The 23,781-nt window shown below is 41.4% G+C and overlaps 1 protein-coding gene across 6 annotated transcripts in view; it reads left to right on the forward strand.

Moving 5' to 3' along the window:
- Positions 1–14,375, forward strand: part of sh3pxd2aa (SH3 and PX domains 2Aa) — a 232,777-nt gene extending 218,402 nt beyond the window's left edge. For all 6 annotated transcript variants that reach the window (XM_061907796.1, XM_061907806.1, XM_061907815.1 and 3 more), the window contains 3 exons: positions 1,078–1,127; positions 2,867–2,986; positions 5,304–14,375. In XM_061907796.1, the coding sequence (XP_061763780.1) occupies positions 1,078–1,127; positions 2,867–2,986; positions 5,304–7,283 (2,150 nt within the window). In that variant the 3' untranslated portion in view covers positions 7,284–14,375. The remainder of the gene's footprint in view (positions 1–1,077; positions 1,128–2,866; positions 2,987–5,303) is intronic.
- The last annotated feature ends 9,406 nt before the right edge of the window (positions 14,376–23,781 follow it).

Consider the following 23,781-nt stretch of genomic DNA (forward strand, 5'->3'; position numbering starts at 1 on the left):
AAAAACCGCAGGGGGTCCATCGTCTGGCGGTGGTTTGGCTTAAAGTGGGAATATGTCGAACTGACAACTCTTAATTTGTCGGGTGTGGGGCAAATGCGTTGCTACAAAAAGTAGCATTACTGGTAACATGTAGCGTCATTTGAAAAGTCACCCGCTAGAGAATGAAGACTGCTTGAAACTCTGCATGTCAACATCTCCGTTTGGTGCCACACTAACAAAATGCCCAGGCAAACATTTCCAGATCAACACCGTATGAAAAGAATATCAACAACAGAAGGAGATAACGTCCGGAGTAACCTACCACATAGCGAAGGACATACACTATTTGATTTTCTGTTACGCAGCTCATTTTTATTTGACAGTTATTGAAATATCTTGTGTGATATAATGCCAAAAGTGCACTTTATTTGTTTTAAACTATTTTCGTGGCATTCTGTACAAAAAGTGCACTTAAATTTAGTGTTGTTTTGATCTCATCTTAGTGACATCATGCACAAAAGTGAACTAATAGCTTGTTTTAAAATGTCTCTGACAATCTTGCACTTTCTGTTTTGGAAATGACATGAATGTTTGTGCCACTGCTTAATAACTGTTGAATAAATACAGTTTTGGTCAATTGACTTAGTTGTGATTTCCCTCTCTGCATGAAAGTTTAAAATGAGCATTTATTAATGCAGTATGAACAAGAATGTTTTAATGTAGACACGTAGAATCATCATACTGCTGTGATTATATGCATTAAGCGTTCAAGGCTAAGGCAGAATATCGAGATATATATCGTTTAAGAAAGGCCATATCGCCCAGCCCTACTATACATCTTGATAATTGAGTATAGTCTTTAAAAATCTCGTCCTTATTGGTTCTTAAAAGTCAATATGGTACCTAATAGTCAATAAAAAAAAAAAATACTGGAGCCACTTTGATATATTTTTAATTGCAATGGTGCTATGACTCAAAAAGATGTGGGAATATAAAATATGTAGGGTATTTTTTACCATTCTGCTCTCATACTAAGAAAATACTAATGTTGCGTCGTTGATTCTAATTATTGACATTGATGTTTTGTTCATTTATCAGGGTCTCCAAATCTGAGACAAAAACCTCCTCCAAGAAGAGAGAACAATTTGGTAAGACTTTTCACAATCAATTTCTCACCGACAACTCTCGTTTTATTTAATTAACGCAGTGATTCTCGCACTGTGTACGCGTACTCCATCGAGTAGTATGCCAAAGACGTATGTATATATGTACTGTATATGGAGTGCCATCGTTGATGATGTTTGTGCAATGTGTGTAACGTTAAAGTGGCCAAAAATATTAAATAAAACCTGCCTTGTTTGTGAAGAATACTTAGTCCTATGTTACTGTATTTTAATGTTGGTTATTAATGTGGAACTTCGAGAGCCAAGTGGTTTCTAGGGTGGAAAAAGTTTGAGAACCACTGTTTTAACGTACACAAACTGCTACTGACCCGTTTTAGGATACAGACTTTTACCAGCCCTGGGATTGACTCATTAGACTCAATGAAGGGACGTAAATATACGAAACATTCCAGGATATAGCTTCCTGTGAAGGAGGTAGCAAATTTCCAAAATTAAATTTTTTGCCTTTGAATTGTAATTTTCAAAACCATTTAACAATTCTAATGCCTGTTCAGTGGCCTTGCAGTTAGAGTGTCCGTCCTGAAATCGGTAGGGACAATGAAAAACATGAGGATTACCTCCAAATTCTCCAGGACAACCTAAAATCATCAGCCCGGAAGTTTTGTGATAGTGATTGGAGCACATACTTCTTGGTCACAAAAAAAACATGAAGTTTGGTTCTTGTATGATTTTATTATGGATCTACTGAAAATGTGACATTACATGGACAAAGATAAGACCTTCTGGAGTAAAGTTTTGTGGTCAGATGAAACAAAAAGTTAGCTGTTCGGCCACAATACCCAGCAATATGTTTGGAGGAGAAAAGGTGAGGCCTTTAATTCCAGGAACACCAAGCCAAACCGTCAAGCATGGTGGTGGTCGTATTATGATCTGGTCCTGTTTTGCTGCCAATGGAACTGGTGCTTTACAGAGAGTAAATGGGACAATGAAAAAGAAGGATTACCTCCAAATTCTTCCGGACAATCTAAAATCATCAGCCCGGAGTTTGGGTCTTGGGTGCAGTTGGGTGTTCCAACTGGACAATGACCCCAAACACACGTCAAAAGTAGAAAAGGAATGGCTAAATCAGGCTAAAATTAGGGTTCTAGAATGGCGTTCCCAGAGTCCTGTAGACAATGCTGAGGAAAAAAGTCCATGTCAGAAAACCAACACATTCAACTGAAGCTTGCCAGAAGTTTGTGGATGGCTACCAAAAGCACCTTATTGCAGTGACTCTTGCCAAGGGACATGTAACCAAATATTAGGCCTTGTGGTTAAGAGTGTCTGCCCTGAGAACGGTAGGTTGTGAGTTCAAACCCCGGCCGAGTCATACCAAAGACTATACGAAAGGGACCCATTAACTCCCTGCTTGACACTCAGCATCAAGGGTTGGAATTGGGGGTTAATTCACCAAAATTATTCCCGGGCGCGGCCACTGCTGCTGCTCACTGCTCCCCTCACCTCCCAGGGGGTGAACAAGGGGATGGGTCAAAATGAATAGGACAACTTTCACCCCACCTAGTTTGTAGTGTGACAATCATTGGTACTTTAACTTTTATAGGGTTTCAACTCACTTGTCATTACTTTATTTCTTCAATGAATTCATATAAAACAAGCAAGGAAACATATTTTTGTTTTAGTCTTCAAATTGCCATTCACTGTCATTCAAAAACTGTATAATACAGTTATGAAGTCAGCCAACATTGCCATTATTTTCCTTGTAGGGGTTCCAGTTACCTAAACCACCAGAGCCCCCTGCTGTGGAAGCGGAGTATTACACCATTGCAGATTTCCAGTCTTCCATTTCTGATGGCATCAGCTTTCATGGAGGACAAAAGGCTGACGTAAGACACCGTCATTGCATTGCTTTCACTTACAACCAGGGCTCACGGAATATCAAGGGGGCCCTTAGTCTATTGCGACGAACATACACTCTACTTTTAAGGACCACCAATCAATGCTGGAAAAAGGTTTGATTGATAGAAACTTTGAGGGAAATTAGTGAAACTGTAATACGTCTAAGTAGAGCTGCAACTATTGACCATATTTCAACGATTAAATGACAAATCAAATCTGTTAAATTGCTGTAATTCAGCCATCAATTTTTAAAGTAAGCTTGAGATTGTTAAACCTGTGTTGACAGTAAAGATGACTACTGCAATTTTCAGACTATAATCGGTATCAGAATCAGAAATACTTTAATAATCCCTGAGGGAAAATTAAGATTTTCGGGACAATCCCATTGAAGAGCAGACAAACATTACAAGGAGACAGAAAAGGTTCGCTGACGGGTCCGCGAACTTCCCGGCGCCCCTTACAAAAAAGGTGAGAAACAGGTGAACACTATAAAAAAAAACAACAAAAAAAAAACAGTCTAAGCCTTGGCCCCTGGAGAGGGGGTCCAGACTAAGACCAAGAAAAAAAAACAAAAAAAACTCATAGCCATACTTGCCAACCCTCCCGATTTTTCCCGGGAGACTCAGTGCCCCTCCCGAAAATCTCCCGTAGCAACCATTCTTCCGAATTTCTCCCGACTTCCACCCGGACAACAATATTTGGGGCGTGCCTTAAAGGCAGTGCCTTTAGTATCCTCTACTAACTGTCGTCATGCCCACTTTTCCTCCATACAAACAGCGTGCCGGCACAGTCACATAATACATGCGGCCTTTACACACACACATGAGAATGCCAAGCATACTTGGTCAACAGCCATACAGGTCACACTGAGGGTGCCAGTATAAACAACTTTAACACTGTTACAAATATACGCCACACTGTGAACCCACACCAAACAAGAATGACAAACACATTTCGAGAGAACATCTGCACCGTAACACAACATAAACACAACAGAACATAAACCCAGAAACCCTAGCAGCACTAACTCTTCCGGGACGCTACAATATACATCCGAAACCCGACCCCCCCATCTCCCGAATTCAGAAGTCTCCAGGTTGGCAAGTATGGCCATAGCACACATACGTGTGTAAGACACAAATATCAAGGAACACAAAGGACATTAAAAGAGCAGGGCTGATGGAACCAGCCACTTCTAAACACAGCCACAAAAGTAAAAAAAAACAAAAAAAAACATATAGAATGTGATGGCCTCTGTGGTGTCTACATCATTGTCTGCTGGAGTGAGGGGAGCAGACCCAACAAAGCAACCAAGAGAGCCTAAAAACACTATAGACCTTGATATAAGCCGCAATTTTGAGAATAATTTTATTTTGCACATATATGGTAAGTATATGTCTATTAGCTGCATGTGTACACATTGAGACATGAAATACTTACACAGGTAATTGTGTTTATTCAGAAATGTAATAAAAAGCAGCCTACCGAAAAGCAGGATTTTCTTCATCCTTCTGTGCACAGGGGTCATCTTCTCTGGTGTCGGAGTTGAGAGCACTCATGGTCGTCTCGATGTGATTGATACTTGTAAAAACAAAAGAATCACATTTTTATGTAAACAATAGCCGGTCAAAATGGCAATTAACATGAATGACAGAACAACCAAACTGTAGCTTTTTCAGGAAGAGGATTATTCTGTGATGTGTTTACAAGGATGCACACTCGGACTTTGGCCAAAATGATAGTTAAATATTTTTTTTTTGCAAAATTCCATCTCTCTGTTGTTAGTTAGCTAACAAACAAGCTAATTATATTTTACCAAGACGATCAGAGACCGCATCGTCCGACATGACTAAGCTTTAAATGCCCCAGCATCACAGATCTGCCATGAAAGTCCAAGCTCACTTTGTAATTTGAGCAAGATTGTTGTTCCTTTTTTGAAGTGGAAGGAACCAGTTCTCTCTCCCTGCTGCCCAGCAATCACTGGTTACTCTGAACCGCATGCATTCATTTGAGTCCCGAAAAACAAGAGCGATGACGTCATCAACTATTATTGACAAATTATAAACAATAACAATGTTATCAATGTCAACAAAAGGTTTCAAGGTACTAGTTACTGTGATTTTAAACACGAGTTGTTACTAATGTATCGTTTTCAAAGGAAATTTTAGGTCCTTTCCTGGGACGCTTGGAGAGTGAGTTTACTGCGTCCTTTAAGATTCTAATATGTCACAATATCACCGCAGATGATGGAAAAAACAAGCGATGAATTGCACACCTTAAAAAAATATTTTCCTTGTTGTGTAGGTGATAGAGAAGAACCCTGGGGGTTGGTGGTATGTGCAAATTGGCGAAATGGAAGGCTGGGCCCCTTGCTCCTACATCGACAAACGCAAGAAACCCAACATCAGCCGTCGAACCAGCACCCTAACCCGACCCAAGGTTCCACCCCCCGCCCCGCCTGTGAAAAAGCATGATTCCGAAAAAAGTCCTCCTCCTACCACCTGCACTCTGAAAGTGTCAGACTCTGTGTACGAGGAACCTGAATATGATGTACCTGCGGTTGGATATGATGGTGAATCCGACACTGATTCTCTCAAAGATGAACGCTCCTTGAATGTGAAGTTCAGCAGTGCAGTCGGCAACAAGTTTTCCCCACCCTCAAATAAAGCCTCCCCTCCTGTGTGCAAAGAATTGCCGATTTTCAGCCATCAAAGGGCCTCACTTAGATCTGACCAAAAAGTTGCTAAAAAGGAATGCATCTACGAGAATGACGTTTGTCGACCTACTAGTGGCACTGAAGGAAGGACAGCCAAAGTGTCCAGTGAACCCAACTCTCCAAGAAGCTACCATTCCTCTACAGTACCTCGCAAACTTTCTGGATCTTCACCGTTGCCTGGTCGACTTTCTAAAATCGTAACCCCAGAGATAAATAGGAGAAGCCAGACTCTTGATAGACGCACAGACATCAACCGACGCTCTCGGGAGAACAGTCCACACTCCTCATCAGATGAATCAAAAGGCACAAGCCTCAGCCGGGATGTGGAGCAGAGAATAGGACAAAGCCCTTCTACAAGACCAAAGCCTTCTGTCAGACCTAAACCTCTCCTGACTAAATCAGAGCCTCAGAGAACCGAAAGGATGGACATCAGCTCCTTGAGACGGCAGCTGAGACCCACAGGTCAGTTGCGACATGGCCCCAAGCCTTCTCGAGGTGGAGATTCTGAAATTGCCTCTGTTATTCCATCCGAGGAATCAATGACTTTGCGCACTACATCGGATCTTTCGTCTGTATACCCAAAAGAAGTCCATGGAGAATCTGACCAAAAGGGTTCATGTTTGTACCGCTCCCTGGATGCCTACAAGAAGGTACAAGAGTCTGAGATCAGCTTTTCAGCTGGAGTGGAAGTTGAAGTTCTGGAGAAACAAGAAAGCGGCTGGTGGTATATGCGCTGGGGCTCTGAGGAAGGTTGGGCTCCCTCATACTTTCTGGAGCCTGTTAAGAGAGTGGTGGCTACTGCAAGGCTTGAATCGGGTACTAGTGGCAAAAGAAAGTCCAATAGCCTTGAGAAAAATGAAAAGCAAGTTATGGCTCGAAATAACATCAATATTCAAGGTCTGACCCAGCAGCATCAAGGATTGAGGAGGAACACTCCGCCTATTCCTTCCAAGCCTCCTGGTGGCTTCTCAAAGCCGTCGGGGATTGTTAACGGGGGCGTGCGGATGAGGAATGGTGTACGTCAAGTAGCAGTTAGGCCTCAGTCTGTATTTGTGACCTCGACACAGCCAGCTAAAGATACACATTACATGACTGGCTCTCTAAGACGAAATGAGTCACTTGGCAGAAGTGATCACTACGGCTCTGGTTCTGCCACACTTGGCGTTCGCCGAAATGCCTCCTTCAGCACGGTGCGACCGCATGTGGTGGTGGAAAGTCAGGCAAGACCCGCCGAGCGCTCCAACCTGGGTTCCTCAGTGAGTGGATTCGGCTCAAGCAATGCACAGGATTCCCTAGGCAGATTTAGCCAGCGCAACGGTATCCCAATGTCTGCAGTTCGTCCCAAACCCATAGAGAAGAGCCAGCTGATCCAAAATAACCTTGGCAGAGATGTGTATGTGTCCATAGCGGACTACCGTGGTGATGAGGAGACTATGGGATTTGCTGAGGGCACCAGTCTGGAGGTCTTGGAGAGAAACCCCAATGGTTGGTGGTACTGCCAGGTACAGGATAGCTTGATGCCCCGCAAGGGCTGGGTCCCATCGAACTACCTTGAACGGAAAAAATAAAAGCCATCTACATTTGATCTTCATCTAACCAAGAACCTTTCTATTTGATGTCTCTGGGATGACAGGACGCATCATTCCTCAAGAACGTTATCCACAAGCAATACGTCCTTGAAAACCGGCAACTCTGAAAAGACGTTTTTTTGTCTCATAAAGAGGACAGTTTAAATGCTGGTTTACTGAAAAAAAAAAGTGTACAAAGAGTCTGACGTATTTCATTGGGGAGGTAAATAGAAAAGAAGGGTTGGACGTATTTGACGAGGACCACGATGTTCCAATTCAAAAACATGGTGTGAATGGGAGCCTCTCAAAGGGTTTTTCTATTGTTTCATCACCGGTGTGATGAGTGATAAGTGCCTTTTGTATCACCTAAATGGAAGTACAGTAGGTACTAGTACTACAAGGTGGAAAGAAAACTGTAACATCAACCAAATCTTGTAAATGTGCCATACAACTATGAACACCACCGAGAATCATTCAGAACCCTTTAGTGGCTCCAAGAGGAAGTAACGGAAAGTTCTATAATCGGTCCAAGACTCAAAAGATTCAACACTTTAGCTTTCACCCATGAGGCGAAGACACATGATTATTGTTTGTTTTCAACATCTTTGGTTGATGTCTTCTTTAGATAATAATTTCTGCTTTCTTGGGACATCTGTTATCAGACAACTGCTTAAAAGTACAAAAGTAAAAGCTCCTTGATCAGTCGACCATTTTAGCGACAGTTTCCTTCAACTTGGGTTTCCAGTACATTTTAAAAAGCAAAACAACAACAAATACCAGTGAATCAGATGTGAGGTGAAGTTAATTATATTTTATATAGTGCTTTTTCTCTAGTGACTCAAAGCGCTTTACATAGTGAAACCTAATATCAAATTTTTACATTTAAATCAGTGTGGGTGGCACTGGGAGCAGGTGGGTAAAGTGTCTTGCCCAAGGACACAACGGCAGTGTCTACGATGGCGGAGGCGGGGATCGAACCTGCAACTCTCAAGTTGCTGGCACCGCCGCTCTACCAACCGAGCTATACCGGTTATTTTATTGCAGTACATGAATCTTTTTTCTTTTTCCATATGATAAAACTGCTGTTACGTTAATGCATTGATAAATAAGACCTAGTACATCTGTGAAAATGGCACCCTTTTAGTTTATTTATCACACAATGTGATTAAAATAATTTATTTATGGTACCAACGTGCAGTGGTACCTCAGGGTATGAGTATCCAAGCTCACAAGTTTTTGAGATACGAGCTCTCTCTCTTAATGGTTCTACCTTAGATTGCAAGCAAAAATCTGGGTTACGAGCCTCCGCACTGCTAGTTGATGCTGTGAATGTCACAGTGAACCCCGAAAGATCCGACCAAACCTCTCGGTTTTACCCGCTAGCAGTAGCTTGGACATAAAGATGTGGATGAAAAATATAAATGCTCAGCAAACATGTGCGAGCTTGTTGCTTAACAGTGCTAATCTGGACCTTACTGAAGCAAAATAAGTTGAAAACGCCAACCAAAGATGTTGAAATGATATCTTAATGGCGGACATTTATCCATGAAAATAAGGAACAGTTGCTGATGGTGATGGAGAAGCAGTGAACGATACCGCAGAAGTAAACTTTCCAAGATAAATGATCTACATTACTTCTTAAAATCACTGTAGTTGTTTGTATTACGTTCTATTGCATGGTTTTTCATACAATATTTATTATTTGAAAGTTCAGGTTTCTCTTTAAAAGGTGTTCTACTTGTTAATATGGTGCTGTTTTGGGGGAGGGGATGGGATTTCAATTTATTTCAATGGGCCGCGCTATATCGCAACAAGTTTTTTGAGGTACAAACCGTGTCATAGAACCAACTCAACTGGTATCCTAAGGTACCACTGCACATCCAATAGGGTTTTTGGACGATAGAAAATGGAAAACCTGGACTTACAGGGAATCATTTACGGCAATCCTGAAATAAAAGGTACATAATTGTTATCCTTTTAGTTTACCTGCATCTTAACCATTCGGTAAAAGTTTACATTTCAAATAATCCTAATAATACAATCAAAACTGGACATGAAATTACAATGTTCCAGTTTCTACAGTCGGGTTTCAAAGCATTAAAAAAACTAACCAAAACATAGCTGATGTTCAAGACTGCTGAAATATATTTTCTAATGAACTTTGCTATTTTAGTAATATGTCTGTCTGCTGGACGGGGTTATGAAAAACACAGTTCAGTTTTTTTTTGTGTTTTTTTTTGGCAAAGTGTTGTTTTTCTATGTTAATTTAAATGTGATAGCACAGTTACAATGACGAGGAACGAAGTGATTCAGTTGTGTGACAGTAATTGGTGCACTTTGAAACCTTTTACTGATTACATTAAAGATGCAGTAAACACCCAGCATGGTATTTATGGTTTTAATTAATCAAGTTTTCACTTCAATTGACACAAGCTTCATTTTGAGACTGGAAACGTTCAACAGAGAACTCTTGTGGATGTAAAAAGATACTGCACCTTTTTATTTTTTTCCATTACAATCATTAATATTATTATCCACATAATTAACAGCCAGTCTGCCACAGTGCAATAAGAAATGCACTGCTGGTCAGTGAGTCTAATCCCAAAAATGCACTTTGTTATTTTTATTTTATCTTTTGTTGAACCAAAGAGCAGCTAAAATGTCTTGTGTGTTTTTATGTAGCACGCATTTGTGAACATCTTTCCAAAGTCCATTTATGTCTCATTCTGCAACTTGAGCAGATAATGGGCACTTCCTTCTTCTTTATTGTAATTTACATAATGCCGGATTAAAGTATATTTATTTGTGTATGTTCAACGTCATTGAAATAAGATTGTGTCACATTAATTGACGTTGAAATTTTGGGGGTTTTTTTGGCCATGGTGCCACTCGACAAAGGCATTATGTAAATGTGTGTCACTCTTTTAATCGTAACCCAAGCACATACTATATTTTGCTTAGTGACTCAAACTAGCAAGGGAATAGATTCGGTTCATTTTAGTCGTGTGTCCATCATGCAGGGTTTTTTTGTGTTTAATTTTGGTACAAGTTTCTGCCTGAGAGAAAATGTGCAATAATTATGTTGAGTATTTTAGCAAAAGGCCCGAGAGGGATAAGCGGTAGAAAATGTAATCATATTAAAATTACGGCCTCGACAAAGGTTGGTACAGGTGGTCCTCGGTTTGTCTTCATATATTATCTCAGTCAACGCATAACTTGTCATCCCCAACTACAGCTTCACATTAAACCTTAAACTTATGCAAATACAAGCCTTTTTTTTCAAATGTTGACTATCATTCACAATCATTGTGAGACAAGCACAAATATTTTTTTTGTATGCATTCTAAATAGTAAATAATAGCAGACAGAGGTCTATTCCGCCTATAAAGCGCTGTAAAAAACATCCATTCAACCTCCCAACGTTTTATATAAATGCTGTAAGCATATATATTATGGAGTAACGGCACATTGATATTATTAGTTACATATTTGTATGCATTCTAAATAGTAAATAATAGCAAACGGAGGTCTATTCCGCCTATAAAGCGCTCTACAAAACATACATAAGACCTCCAATGTTTTATATAAATGTAAGTATATATATTATGTAGTAACAGGCACGTTCATAACACTTAATAGTTATGTATTTTAATGCATTCTAAATAGTAAATAATAGCAAACGGAGGTCTATTCCGCCTATAAAGTGCTGTAAAAAAGACCCAAAGACCTCCAATGTTTTATATAAATGCTGTAAGCATATTACGTAGTAACAGGCACATTCATAATAACAAGTAATAGTTAGGTATTTGTATTAGTAATAGCAAACGTTGGAGGTCTATTCCGCCTATAAAGCGCTTCAAAAACATCCATTAGACCTCCATCAACATTTTATGTAAATGCTGTAAGCATATATATTATGTAGCAACAGGCACGTTCATAATAACACATAATAGTTATGTGTTTGTATGCATTCTAAATAATAAATAGCAAACGGAGGTCTATCCCACCTATAAAGGATTCTAAAAAACATCCATAAGACCTCCATCAACGTTTCATATAAATGCTGTAAGCATATATATCATGTAATAACAGGCACGTTCATAGTAACACAATAGCTACATATTTGTATGCATTCTAAATAGTAAATAATAGCAAACGTTGGAGGTCTATTCCGCCTATAAAGCGCTCTAAAAAACATCCATAAGACAGCCATCAACGTTTTATATGAATGCCGTAAGCATATATATTATATAGTAACAGGCACGTTCATAATAACACATAATAGTTACGTATTTGTATGCATTCTAAATAGTAAATAATAGCAAACGGAGGTTTATTACGCCTAAATAGCGCTCTAACGAACATAAGACCTCCAACGTTTTATATATTTGCTGTAAGCATATATATTATGTAGTAACAGGCACGTTCATAATAACACATAATAGTTACGTATTTCTTAATTTTAAGCATACGACGTCGTATTCATTTCACAGACGCAACACGATGTTTGCTAATGACCTCAACAACATGAATGTGACTAATCATTGCAGACTTCATGAGGTACATCAAAGACTACTTTGGGACTAATAATGATCCACAAAATTGTTTAGCTTTAATATAAGGAGGAAGCTTTAATATAAGGAGGATAAGCTGCAAGTTTTAGAAGCTGAGTGCTACTTAGATCCAGCTTTAGTAAAACACAAAGCATCATATGGCAGTATTTTTTAAGTACTAAGCAAATACTACGAACATAATAAAATAATCACTTACAGAATAATGTCTGCTCTCACTTAAATGCAGACTGATAAGAGATTTTTATATCATCCCGTGTAGATGAATAATTAATCATCTTTGTTGCGGTCTCTTAAATGTCAGAGTTGGCAAACGTCTTGGTTTATGGCCACAAGCTTCTACTAGACAAGTGACAGACGTGATTTATAATCTGAAAATAACTTTCACCAAACTCAGACGGTGCAGCAGCTCAGTATACAGTACATGCCAAAAGTTTGGATACCCCTTCTCACTCAATGCATTTTCTTTATTTTCATGACTATTTATATTGTAGATTGTCACTGAAGGCATCAGAACTACAAATGAACACATGTGGAGCATGTACTTAACAAAAAAAACATGTTTTATATTCTAGTTTCTTCAAAATAGCCACCCTTTGCTCTGATTACCGCTTTGCACTCTCTCGGCATTCTCTCAATGAGCTTCAATGGTTTTCCAACAGTCTTGAACCTCTTGAAGCTCATCGAGAGAATGCCAAGAGTTTGCAAAGCAGTAATCAGAGCGAAGGGTGGCTAGTTTGAAGAAACTAGAATACAAAGGATGTTTTCAGTTATTTCACCTTTTTTTGTTAATAAGTACATAACTTCACGTGGGTTCATTTATAGTTTTGATGCTTTCAGTGACAATCTACAATGTAAATACCTTATTTTTCAGACTGTCAGTTTTTTTCATAGTTTGGCCAGGGGTGAGACTTATGCTCTAGAGCGACTTATGTGTGAAATTATTAACACATTACCGTAAAATATAAAATCATTTATCTAATTCACGTAAGGGATTATGCTTATATCAGCAATCCACACTGTAACACAACATTAACACAGCAGAACAAATACCCAGGACCCCTTGCAGCACTAACTCTTCTGGGACGCTACAATATACACCCCCCCACGCTACCCTATAACCCCGTCCACCTCAACCTCCTGATGCTCTCTCAGGGAGAGCATGTCCCAAATTCCAAGCTGCTGTAGTGAGGCATTTACAAAAAAAAAAAAATCACTTTGTGACTTCAATAATAAATATGTCAGTGCCATGTTGGCATTTTTTTCCATAACTTGAGTTGATTTATTTTGTAAAACCTTGTTACATTGTTTAATGCATCCAGCGGGGCATCACAACAAAATTATGGATAATAACGTGTTAATTCCACGACCGTATACATCGGTATCGGTTGATATTGGAATCGGTAATTAAGAGTTGGACAATATCGGAATATCGGGGAAAAAAACCCATTATCGGACATCCCTAGTTCTTATGGTGGTACTTGGAGAGCCAAGTGTTTCTTTAGGTGGTACTTGGTGAGAAACTGTTATAATGAGTAGGTAATTTTAAAGACTGAAATCTGGCCTAAAAAACGCTGCACATCTGCATTCATTCATCCACCACATGCACTTGAGTAGTTCTCGAGCAAGTCTCGTATTTATAGACCACAATTAAGTTTTCATTCATTTGCAAGAGCATAGTTATAACTCGGCACTGTCATAATACGGGATGACAAAACGAAGACCACCTGTATTGCCAATCCAAAAACCTTTTCCACTGGTTTTAAAGTAGGTCGTAAACGTGTTTGTGTGAAAATCAAAACATCAGGTTTTCATGTAAAGTACAAATCCATGTTGACCGGATCAAAGGATGCGACAGCGCATATTGGTGCAGTATGGTAGACTTTTGGACAGAACGACGAGATAGAACAACCTCCCATCTTTCCACTGTTGACATTGCAGCCATCTGGGTCTTCTTCAACGATGGACAGTCGTGGTCTCAGTGGGCCTGCTCTCTCACTTTCGTGCCTAAATGGAATTTTGATATTCTCGTATTTTATCTTGTTTTTTGCTTCATGGATGTATCGACGACTACGTTACCGTCGTGCGCTTAACGATCCACGACAACGTTGTTAGCCGCAAGCCATCAGCAGAGCAAAGCACCTTCAGCCCTTTCACATCTGCATTTGAAACTTTTTCCATGTGGGATCCCAAAAGAGGACAATAACATGTTCTTTTTGATGTGATGTTTTTTTGGAAGGCGTTTCTTACAAATTGGTATGATATTGTGATATTTACAATATTTGTCATGTTCATCTCATGGATCTCATCCCTGTCAAAAGTTGATTTCCTCCGAAGTCTGTAACCGAAATAAAATTACAGTGGGACCCGTTTATGTTGACGCACCACAGACCGGTTGTCGTCGTCGACATAAGCGGTTGTCGATATAACTGAAAGCAGCCATTGCTTGCACATTTACTTGGCGATTTTTTGATAAGAGGTTTCAGGAAAATGGGTGATAATAAAAGATTTTTTAATCTGACAGTTTGTTTACATGGTTTTCTTCCATTTTTATTTCTTTTGATTATTGTTTTTAATATCAAACGCTTGTGAAATAAGTGTTCCTTTGTCTGTACCCTGACTGGAAAATGAGTTTGCTTCAATGAAAAGTATTTTTTAAAGAGCTCAACACAAAAAGTACATAAACACTAGGGGCGTGGAAAAAAATCAATTTGAATATGAATCGCGATTCTCAGTGCGATTCAGAATCGATTCTCATTTTTAAAACAATTTATTTTTTAATTATTGTTTTAAATTGTTTTTTTTTAATCAATCCAACAAACTACTACACAGCAATACCATAACAATGCAATCCAATTCCAAAACCAAACCTGACCCAGCAACACTCAGAACTGCAATAAAGAGAGCAATTGAGAGGAGACACAAACACGACACAGAACAAACCAAAAGTAGTGAAACAAAAATGAATATTATCAACAACAGTATCAATATTAGTTATAATTTCAGCACAGCAGCGATTAAAAATCCCTCATTGACATTATCATTAGACATTTATAAAAAATAAAAAAAACAATAGTGTTACAGTGGCTTACACTTGCATCGCATCTCATAAGCTTGACAACACACTGTGTCCAATGTTTTCACAAAGATAAAATAATAGTTTTGGTTCGAAGACCTTTATGAAGAAGAAACATCATGGACCCAGATTTCCCTCGCCCGGACGCGGGTCACCGGGGCCCCCCTCTGGAGCCAGGCCCGGAGGTGGGGCACGATGGCGAGCGCCTGGTGGACGGGCCTGTTCCCATGGGGCCCGGCCGGGCACAGCCCGAAGAGGCAACGTGGGTCACCCCTCCAATGGGCTCACCACCCATAGCAGGGGCCATAGAGGTCGGGTGCATTGTGAGCTGGGCGACAGCCGAAGGCAGGGCACTTGGCGGTCCGATCCTCGGCTACAGAAGCTAGCTCTTGGGACGTGGAACGTCACGTCACTGGGGGGGAAGAGCCTGAGCTAGTGCGCGAAGTCGAGAAATTCCGGCTGGATATAGTCGGACTCACTTCGACGCACAGCAAGGGCTCTGGAACCACTTCTCTCGAGAGGGATTGGACCCTCTTCCACTCTGGCGTTGCCGGCAGTGAGAGGCGACGGGCTGGGGTGGCAATTCTTGTTTCCCCCCGGCTCAAAGCCTGTACGTTGGAGTTCAACCCGGTGGACGAAAGGGTAGCCTCCCTCCGCCTTCGGGTGGGGGGACGGGTCCTGACTTTTGTTTGTGCTTATGCACCAAACAGCAGTTCAGAGTACCCACCCTTTTTGGGAACGCTCGAGGGAGTACTGGAAAGTGCTCCCCCGGGTGATTCCCTTGTCCTACTGGGAGACTTCAACACTCACGTTGGCAACGACAGTGAAACCTGGAGAGGCGTGATTGGGAAGAATGGCCGCCCGGATCTGAACCCAAGTGGTTTGTTATTGGACTTTTGTGCTCGTCACAGTTTGTCCATAACAAACACCATGTTCAAACATAAGGGTGTCCATATGTGCACTTGGCACCAGGACACGCTAGGCCGCAGTTCCATGATCGACTTTGTAGTTGTGTCATCGGATTTGCGGCCTCATGTTATGGACACTCGGGTGAAGAGAGGGGCAGAGCTTTCCACCGATCACCACCTGGTGGTGAGTTGGCTGCGATGGTGGGGGAGGATGCCGGACAGACCTGGGAGGCCCAAACGCATTGTGAGGGTCTGCTGGGAACGTCTGGCAGAGTCTCCTGTCAGACAAAGTTTCAATTCCCACCTCCGGAAGAACTTTGAACATGTCACGAGGGAGGTGCTGGACATTGAGTCCGAGTGGACCATGTTCCGCACCTCTATTGTTGAGGCGGCAGATCGGAGCTGTGGCCGCAAGGTAGTTGGTGCCTGTCGGGGCGGCAATCCAAAACCCCTTGGTGGACACCAGCGGTGAGGGATGCCGTCAAGCTGAAGAAGGAGTCCTATCGGGTCCTTTTGGCTCATAGGACTCCGGAGGCAGTGGACGGGTACCGACAGGCCAAGCGGTGTGCAGCTTCAGCGGTCACGGAGGCAAAAACTCGGACATGGGAAGAGTTCGGGGAAGCCATGGAAAACGACTTCCGGACGACTTCGAAGCGATTCTGGACCACCGTCCGCCGCCTCAGGAAGGGGAAGCAGTGCACTATCAACATCCTCGTATGGTGCGGATGGTGTTCTGCTGACCTCGACTGCGGATGTTGTGGATAGGTGGAAGGAATACTTCGAAGACCTCCTCAATCCCACCAACACGTCTTCCTATGAGGAAGCAGTGCCTGGGGAATCTGTGGTGGACTCTCCTATTTCTGGGGCTGAGGTCGCTGAGGTAGTTAAAAAGCTCCTCGGTGGCAAGGCCCCAGGGGTGGACGAGATCCGCCCGGAGTTCCTTAAGGCTCTGGATGCTGTGGGGCTGTCTTGGTTGACAAGACTTTGCAGCATCGCGTGGACATCGGGGGCGGTACCTCTGGATTGGCAGACCGGGGTGGTGGTTCCTCTCTTTAAGAAGGGGGACCGGAGGGTGTGTTCCAACTATCGTGGGATCACACTCCTCAGCCTTCCCGGTAAGGTTTATTCAGGTGTACTGGAGAGGAGGCTACGTCGGATAGTCAAACCTCGGATTCAGGAGGAACAGTGTGGTTTTCGTCCTGGTCGTGGAACTGTGGACCAGCTCTATACTCTCGGCAGGGTTCTTGAGGGTGCATGGGAGTTTGCCCAACCAGTCTACATGTGCATTGTGGACTTGGAGAAGGCATTCGACCGTGTCCCTCGGGAAGTCCTGTGGGGAGTGCTCAGAGAGTATGGGGTATCGGACTGTCTTATTGTGGCGGTCCGTTCCCTGTACGATCAGTGCCAGAGCTTGGTCCGCATTGCCGGCAGTAAGTCGAACACATTTCCAGTGAGGGTTGGACTCCGCCAAGGCTGTCCTTTGTCACCCATTCTGTTCATAACTTTTATGGACAGAATTTCTAGGCGCAGTCAAGGCGTTGAGGGGTTCCGGTTTGGTAACCGCAGGATTAGGTCTCTGCTTTTTGCAGATGATGTGGTCCTGATGGCTTCATCTGACCGGGATCTTCAGCTCTCGCTGGATTGGTTCGCAGCCGAGTGTGAAGCGACCGGAATGAGAATCAGCACCTCCAAGGGAAAAGGGTGGAGTGCCATCTCCGGGTTGGGGTGGAGTGCCATCTCCGGGTTGGGGAGGAGACCCTGCCCCAAGTGGAGGAGTTCAAGTACCTAGGAGTCTTGTTCACGAGTGAGGGAAGAGTGGATCGTGAGATCGACAGGCGGATCGGTGCGGCGTCTTCAGTAATGCGGACGTTGTACCGGTCCGTTGTGGTGAAGAAGGAGCTGAACCAGAAGGCAAAGCTCTCAATTTACCGGTCGATCTACGTTCCCATCCTCACCTATGGTCATGAGCTTTGGGTCATGACCGAAAGGATAAGATCACGGGTACAAGCGGCCGAAATGAGTTTCCTCCGCCGTGTGGCGGGGCTCTCCCTTAGAGATAGGGTGAGAAGCTCCGTCATCTGGGAGAAGCTCAAAGTAAAGCCGCTGCTCCTTCACATCGAGAGGAGCCAGATGAGGTGGTTCGGGCATCTGGTCAGGATGCCACCCGAACGCCTCCCTAGGGAGGTGTTTAGGGCACGTCCAACCAGTAGGAGGCCACGGGGAAGACCCAGGACACGTTGGGAAGACTATGTCTCCCGGCTGGCCTGGGAACGCCTCGGGATCCCCCGGGAAGAGCTAGACGAAGTGGCTGGGGAGAGGGAAGTCTGGGTTTCCCTGCTTAGGCTGTTGCCCCCGCGACCCGACCTCGGATAAGCGGAAGATGATGGATGGATGGATGGTTCGTTTGATAGTTAAAACAAATTTACACTATTGCAATCAGTTGATAAAACATTGTCCTTTACAATTATAAAAGCTTTTTTTTTTTTTACAAATCTACTACTCTGCTAGCATGTCAGCAGACTGGGGATCCTGCTGAAATCCTATGTATTGAATGAATACAGAATCGTTTTGAATTGGAAAAATATAGTTTCTGCATCAAGAATGGCGTTGAATCGAAAAAATCGATATATTATCGAATGGCGAACCCTAAGAATCGATATTGAATCAAATCGTGGGAAACCCAAAGATTCGCAGTCCTAATAAACACGCTTTTAATACGTTTAAAAAAATAGTTGCAGTGTGTTAGGTTCTTTCCAGATTTTGGATTTTGTAGGAAAAAACGAATTTGTATTCCTGCTGTAGGAGCACTTACTTTCAGAAGAAGGGCTACACCATTGTTTGAATACCAGTTTAATGCATTAATACCACAAAACGAAGGATGGGTGATGTCATGGTTTGATTGTCGAACAGGTTTACCACCCTTGTCCTGACTTGCTATCTTTTTGCAACTCAACGCTAAAAAAACGTAAATGCTGATTATCGGTCCTGACACCCTTAACATTTGACAACCAAACAATTACACAAGGCGACTCGGTAAAGAATCTGGGTATTATCTTTCACCCAACTCTCTCGTTTGAGTCACACATCAAGAGTGTTACTAAAACAGCCTTCTTTTATTTCCGTAATATCGCTAAAATCCGTTCCATTTTAGCCACTAGCGACGCTGAGATCATTATTCATGCGTTCGTTACGTCTCGTCTCGATTACTGTAAAGTATTATTTCCGGTTTTTCCAATGTCTAGCATAAAAAAAGATTGCAGTTGGTACAAAACTGCTACCTTAATGCCTCCTCAGTGGAAACCGATCCATGGCCACCTGATAACCTCTCCACATGGGGGAGAGGGGAAGAACAGAAAAGAGAAGCAACAGATCAACTCAAGTCTGGACATGTCACTTGTTGGCTGGATCATTCTGTTACGATACCACATGGTTGCAGTATTTGTAACCCAAAGATGCAAAGATAGGAGACAAAAGATTTGTCCCTCACAGAAAGTGAAGAACTACAGACTGGTTATCGAAGCCACCATACCGTATTTTCGCGACCACAGGGCAAGTACCAGGCATGTAGCGGAAGCCCTTTTCAAAGACAACGATTGGGAAGAGCCTGCAGTGTAATGCCCGCAGCTAAAAGCAACTGTGTGAGAACGTATACTTGAATATTACGATATAGTCGTTTTCTGTATTGACAATACCGCGATATATCATGTATATCGATATATCGCCCACCCCTACTTTGACAGTACTTCCACATTCACACCCTGATGGTGGGAGCTGCCATGCAAGGCCTTAATCATGACCCATCAGGAGCAAGGGTGAAGTTTATTGCTCCAGGACACAAAGGAAGCCGGGGATTGAACCCGGAACCCTCAGGTCGCTGGTACGGCCACTCTAGCAATCGAGCCACGCCATCCATTTGCATTTATAACTTATTTTTGACAAATGTACTGTTTTAGACTGTAGTAATGTTCAATTAAGGACACTTATTACCTATGTCCAGCCTGTGTGCTATTTTGTGCTTGGCTGTTGTGTAGCTGCTAGCTCCTAATAGCCTACAGTCTACCATGTTTACCTTTCGTAAATGACTTCTTTAAAATACAAGACCACTCGTGACATTTAGATGTTAACTGTACAAGTAAACACGCCGCAGGACTGCTTGTATCGCAGATGATATCACACATGCTTACGTCGCCGTGTGTGTGTGTGTGTGTGTGTGTGTGTGTGTGTGTGTGTGTGTGTGTGTGTGACAAATGAGTCCATCGGCCCCGGTATCATCCCGTGGAATCGGGTGTCCAAACAAAAGTATCCCACTCGTTGGTGACTGAGTCTGTTGCGTTTGTTTTATTTATATTAATTTGCAGCCCTTTGAGACACTTTTGATTTAGGGTTATATAAATAAACATCGATTGATTGAATAATTTGATGGAGTGCAACTCCAAAATGATCCACTGTGAGGCCAAAGAACATTGCTAATACCCTGCATCCTATATTCTACCACGTGTCCCTCTCGGGGTCGCCTATCCCAGCTGCATTTGAGCGGAAGTTGCAAATACCAGACCTTTACAAGGAGTTATTTTCTTATAAAATGCACCATTGTTTCTCACCTTCTTTATCAAAGTATGAAGGTGGCGTACGCTTGGCTCCGCCTTCCTCCTCTGCCCGCTCGTCGCTATCTTTGCCAACAGGAGTCCACAATAAAGGGTACAAGTGCTATTAAATGGTCATGTGTCCATTACCTTTATCATTCATCACCAAAAATTATTCTCGGGTGTGGCACCGCTGCTGCTCACTGCTCCCCTCACCTCCCAGGGGGTGATCAAGGGGATGGGTCAAATGTAGAGGACAAAATTCGCCACACCTAGTGTGTGTGTGACAATCATTGGTACTTCATGTATACGCATTTCACATTGTTTTCCTGCATGTAAGATGCTATTGTTTATAAAAAAAGTTTTGAATGATATTATTTATTTTTGGAGAAATTGCATTTGGTTTTTGTTGGACTGTTTGGATTACAATTGGAAAGTAGTGTATTACTGTACAAGTAATTGTGCGAATTACCAAAAATCATCTATATATTAATATTATTATTCTCCAGATTTCGGCGCGTTCTACCTTCCAAATTTTTCATCCGATTCGAACCGTTCCAACTTCAAACTGTTCAGCCTATTCGGGAATCTCAGGCTTTCCCTTGACGAATTCCAAAAATTCCCAGATTTACCCAGAATTCCAGGTTTTCTGGGACTTTTTTCCCATTAAAAATGAATTGGCCATTTTCCAAACTTCCACCATTTCCCCATTTTTCTACCTATTCAAACCATTCCACCAACCTGGAATTTCAAACTATCATTCTTATAAGTATTATTATTCATAGTTTGCTTAGCAGTAATAGAATATTCTTATATGCTATAAGTGACCAGACGTCTGAGATCAAAACTGGGAATATAACGCCAGAGAAGGGGGAAAAAACGGTCAGCTATTTTTTTAATTCAAGAAACAATATGATTAGGTTATATATACATGTGTATATCCTACGTAAACAATGTATGAATACATTAGATATCTATATATGCAGCGGTGGGTAGTAACGCGCTACATTTACTCCGTTACATTTACTTGAGTAACTTTTGGAATAAATTATACTTCTACGAGTAGTTTTTATGGATCATACTTTTACTTAAGTATATTTATAGAGAAGAAACGCTACTTTTACTCCGTTCCATTTATCTACATTCAGCTCGCTACTCGCTACTTTTTTTTTATCGATCTATTAATGTTTGTTTTGGTTAATGACAGAGCTTCAAAGTAGAATCTACGCATGCCTGCGTTTCACCAATCACATGTAGTCACTGGTGACATTGGACCAATCAAACAGAGCCAGGTGGTCACATGACCCGACTTAAACAAGTTGAATAACATATTGGGGTGTTACCATTTAGTGGTCAATTGTACGGAATATGTACTGTACTGTGCAATCTACTAATACAATTTTCAATCAATCAATCAAAAGTGTAAAGGAAAAAAGACACTTTTGATTTCAACCGTACTTCCCGTCACAAGCCTAAAGATTGATCGCACAGTTCCTGTCTTCACAATAAAAGTGCCGCTCCATCGCGCCTGCGCTAACAAAATTAGAGTCTCTGAAAGCCAGAGCAAACAAGCTAGCAAGCTACGGAGTTTGCCGCCAATGTATTTCTTGTAAAGTGTATAAAAACAAATATGGAAGCTAGACAAATAAGATGCCAAAAACCAACGACTTTCATGTGGTATTAGACAGAAAGGAGGAACTTTTTTCTCCATTTGAAAACGTGGACGTCTGATTCCAATCAATGCAAGTCATCAGAATCAGGTAATACACCAACTTATATTCTTGTCCTCATGAAAGATAGGAATCTATGTGTTAAACATGCATGAATATTCATTAAAACACCTTCAACATGTGAACAAAAACGGCAAAATAAATATAAATAATATACTGTATATATAAATGTATGTATGTATATACATATATATATATATATGTATATATATATATATATATATACACATATATATATGTGTGTGTATATATGATATGTGTGTGTATGTATATGTATATGTGAGGCAGATCACCTCGACTTGGTCATTTACTAAGTAATTGATAAACGTTGAAAAACTTATTGGGGTGTTACCATTTAGTGGTCAATTGTACGGAATATGTACTGTACTGTGCAATCTACTAATACAAGTTTTAATCAATCAATCAAATCAATGAATGCCTACTGAGCCTATGGTGCTGTTAAGTTATTGTGGCTCAATGTGCCATTTTTTTATTTTATTTTAAAGTATTATTATTTAATATATATTGTTGTTTTAGTTGCTTAAGAGATATTCCTGGCTCTGAATTTGCTCATTGCTATTTTTATGTTTTTGTGCATTATGTGTTGCCGTAATCAGGTTACTCATCAGTTACTCAGTACTTGAGTAGTTTTTTCACAACATACTTTTTACTTTTACTCAAGTAAATATTTGGGTGACTACTCCTTACTTTTACTTGAGTAATAAATCTCTAAAGTAACTCTACTCTCACTTGAGTACAATTTCTGGCTACTCTACCCACCTCTGTATATATGTTAAGGACCTATAGACTGTATCTCTGTTGCTGCAACAGCAGAGTGTTTATTCTGTCTTGACACTTTGTATTGATATTTTCTATTACATTCTTCCCTTAAATAATAATGTTTACAGTGATTGTTTTATATATATTTTGATGTATGTCGCTTTGGATAAAAGTGTCTACCAAATACTTAAACATTGGCTCCTCTATGGCTTCCATCAGAGACACTGGCGGTCACCACACCCCTCCGACTTTCAGGTATGACTATATAATATCACTAAAACACTAGTAACACAATAAGCAGATAAGGGATTTTCCAGAATTATCCTAGTAAATGTGTCTAATAACATCTGAATCGCTCCCACTGCCGTCGCCTTTTTTCTCTCTAGTGCTTCACTGTAACTTTCCTCATCCATGAATCTTTCATCCTCGCTCAAATTAATGGGGAAATCGTTGCTTTGTTGGTTTGAATCCCCCTTGCTGCTGGTGGCTATGATTATAAACAATGTGAGGATGTGAGGAGCTCCACAACCTGTGACGTCACGCGCACATCGTCTGCTACTCTCGGTAAAGGCAAGGCTTTTTTATCAGCGACCAAAAGTTGCGAACTTTATTGTCGATGTTCTCTACTAAATCTTTTCAGCAAAAATATGGCAATATCGTGAAATGATCAAGTATGACACATAGAAGGGACCTGCTATCCCCGTTTAAATAAGAAAATCTCTTTTCAGTAGGCCTTTAAAAAAGTATAATCTGCTGTGCAATCAGCGGCTTCCACACAGGGACACCAAATATGGGCACTGCAAGACAAGGCATGGAAGCAGCAGGCAACAAAAGGTACGCATTAATATCT

This window comes from Nerophis ophidion, linkage group LG01 (genome assembly GCF_033978795.1).
Source record: "Nerophis ophidion isolate RoL-2023_Sa linkage group LG01, RoL_Noph_v1.0, whole genome shotgun sequence".
NCBI classification, from domain to species: Eukaryota; Metazoa; Chordata; class Actinopteri; order Syngnathiformes; family Syngnathidae; genus Nerophis; species Nerophis ophidion.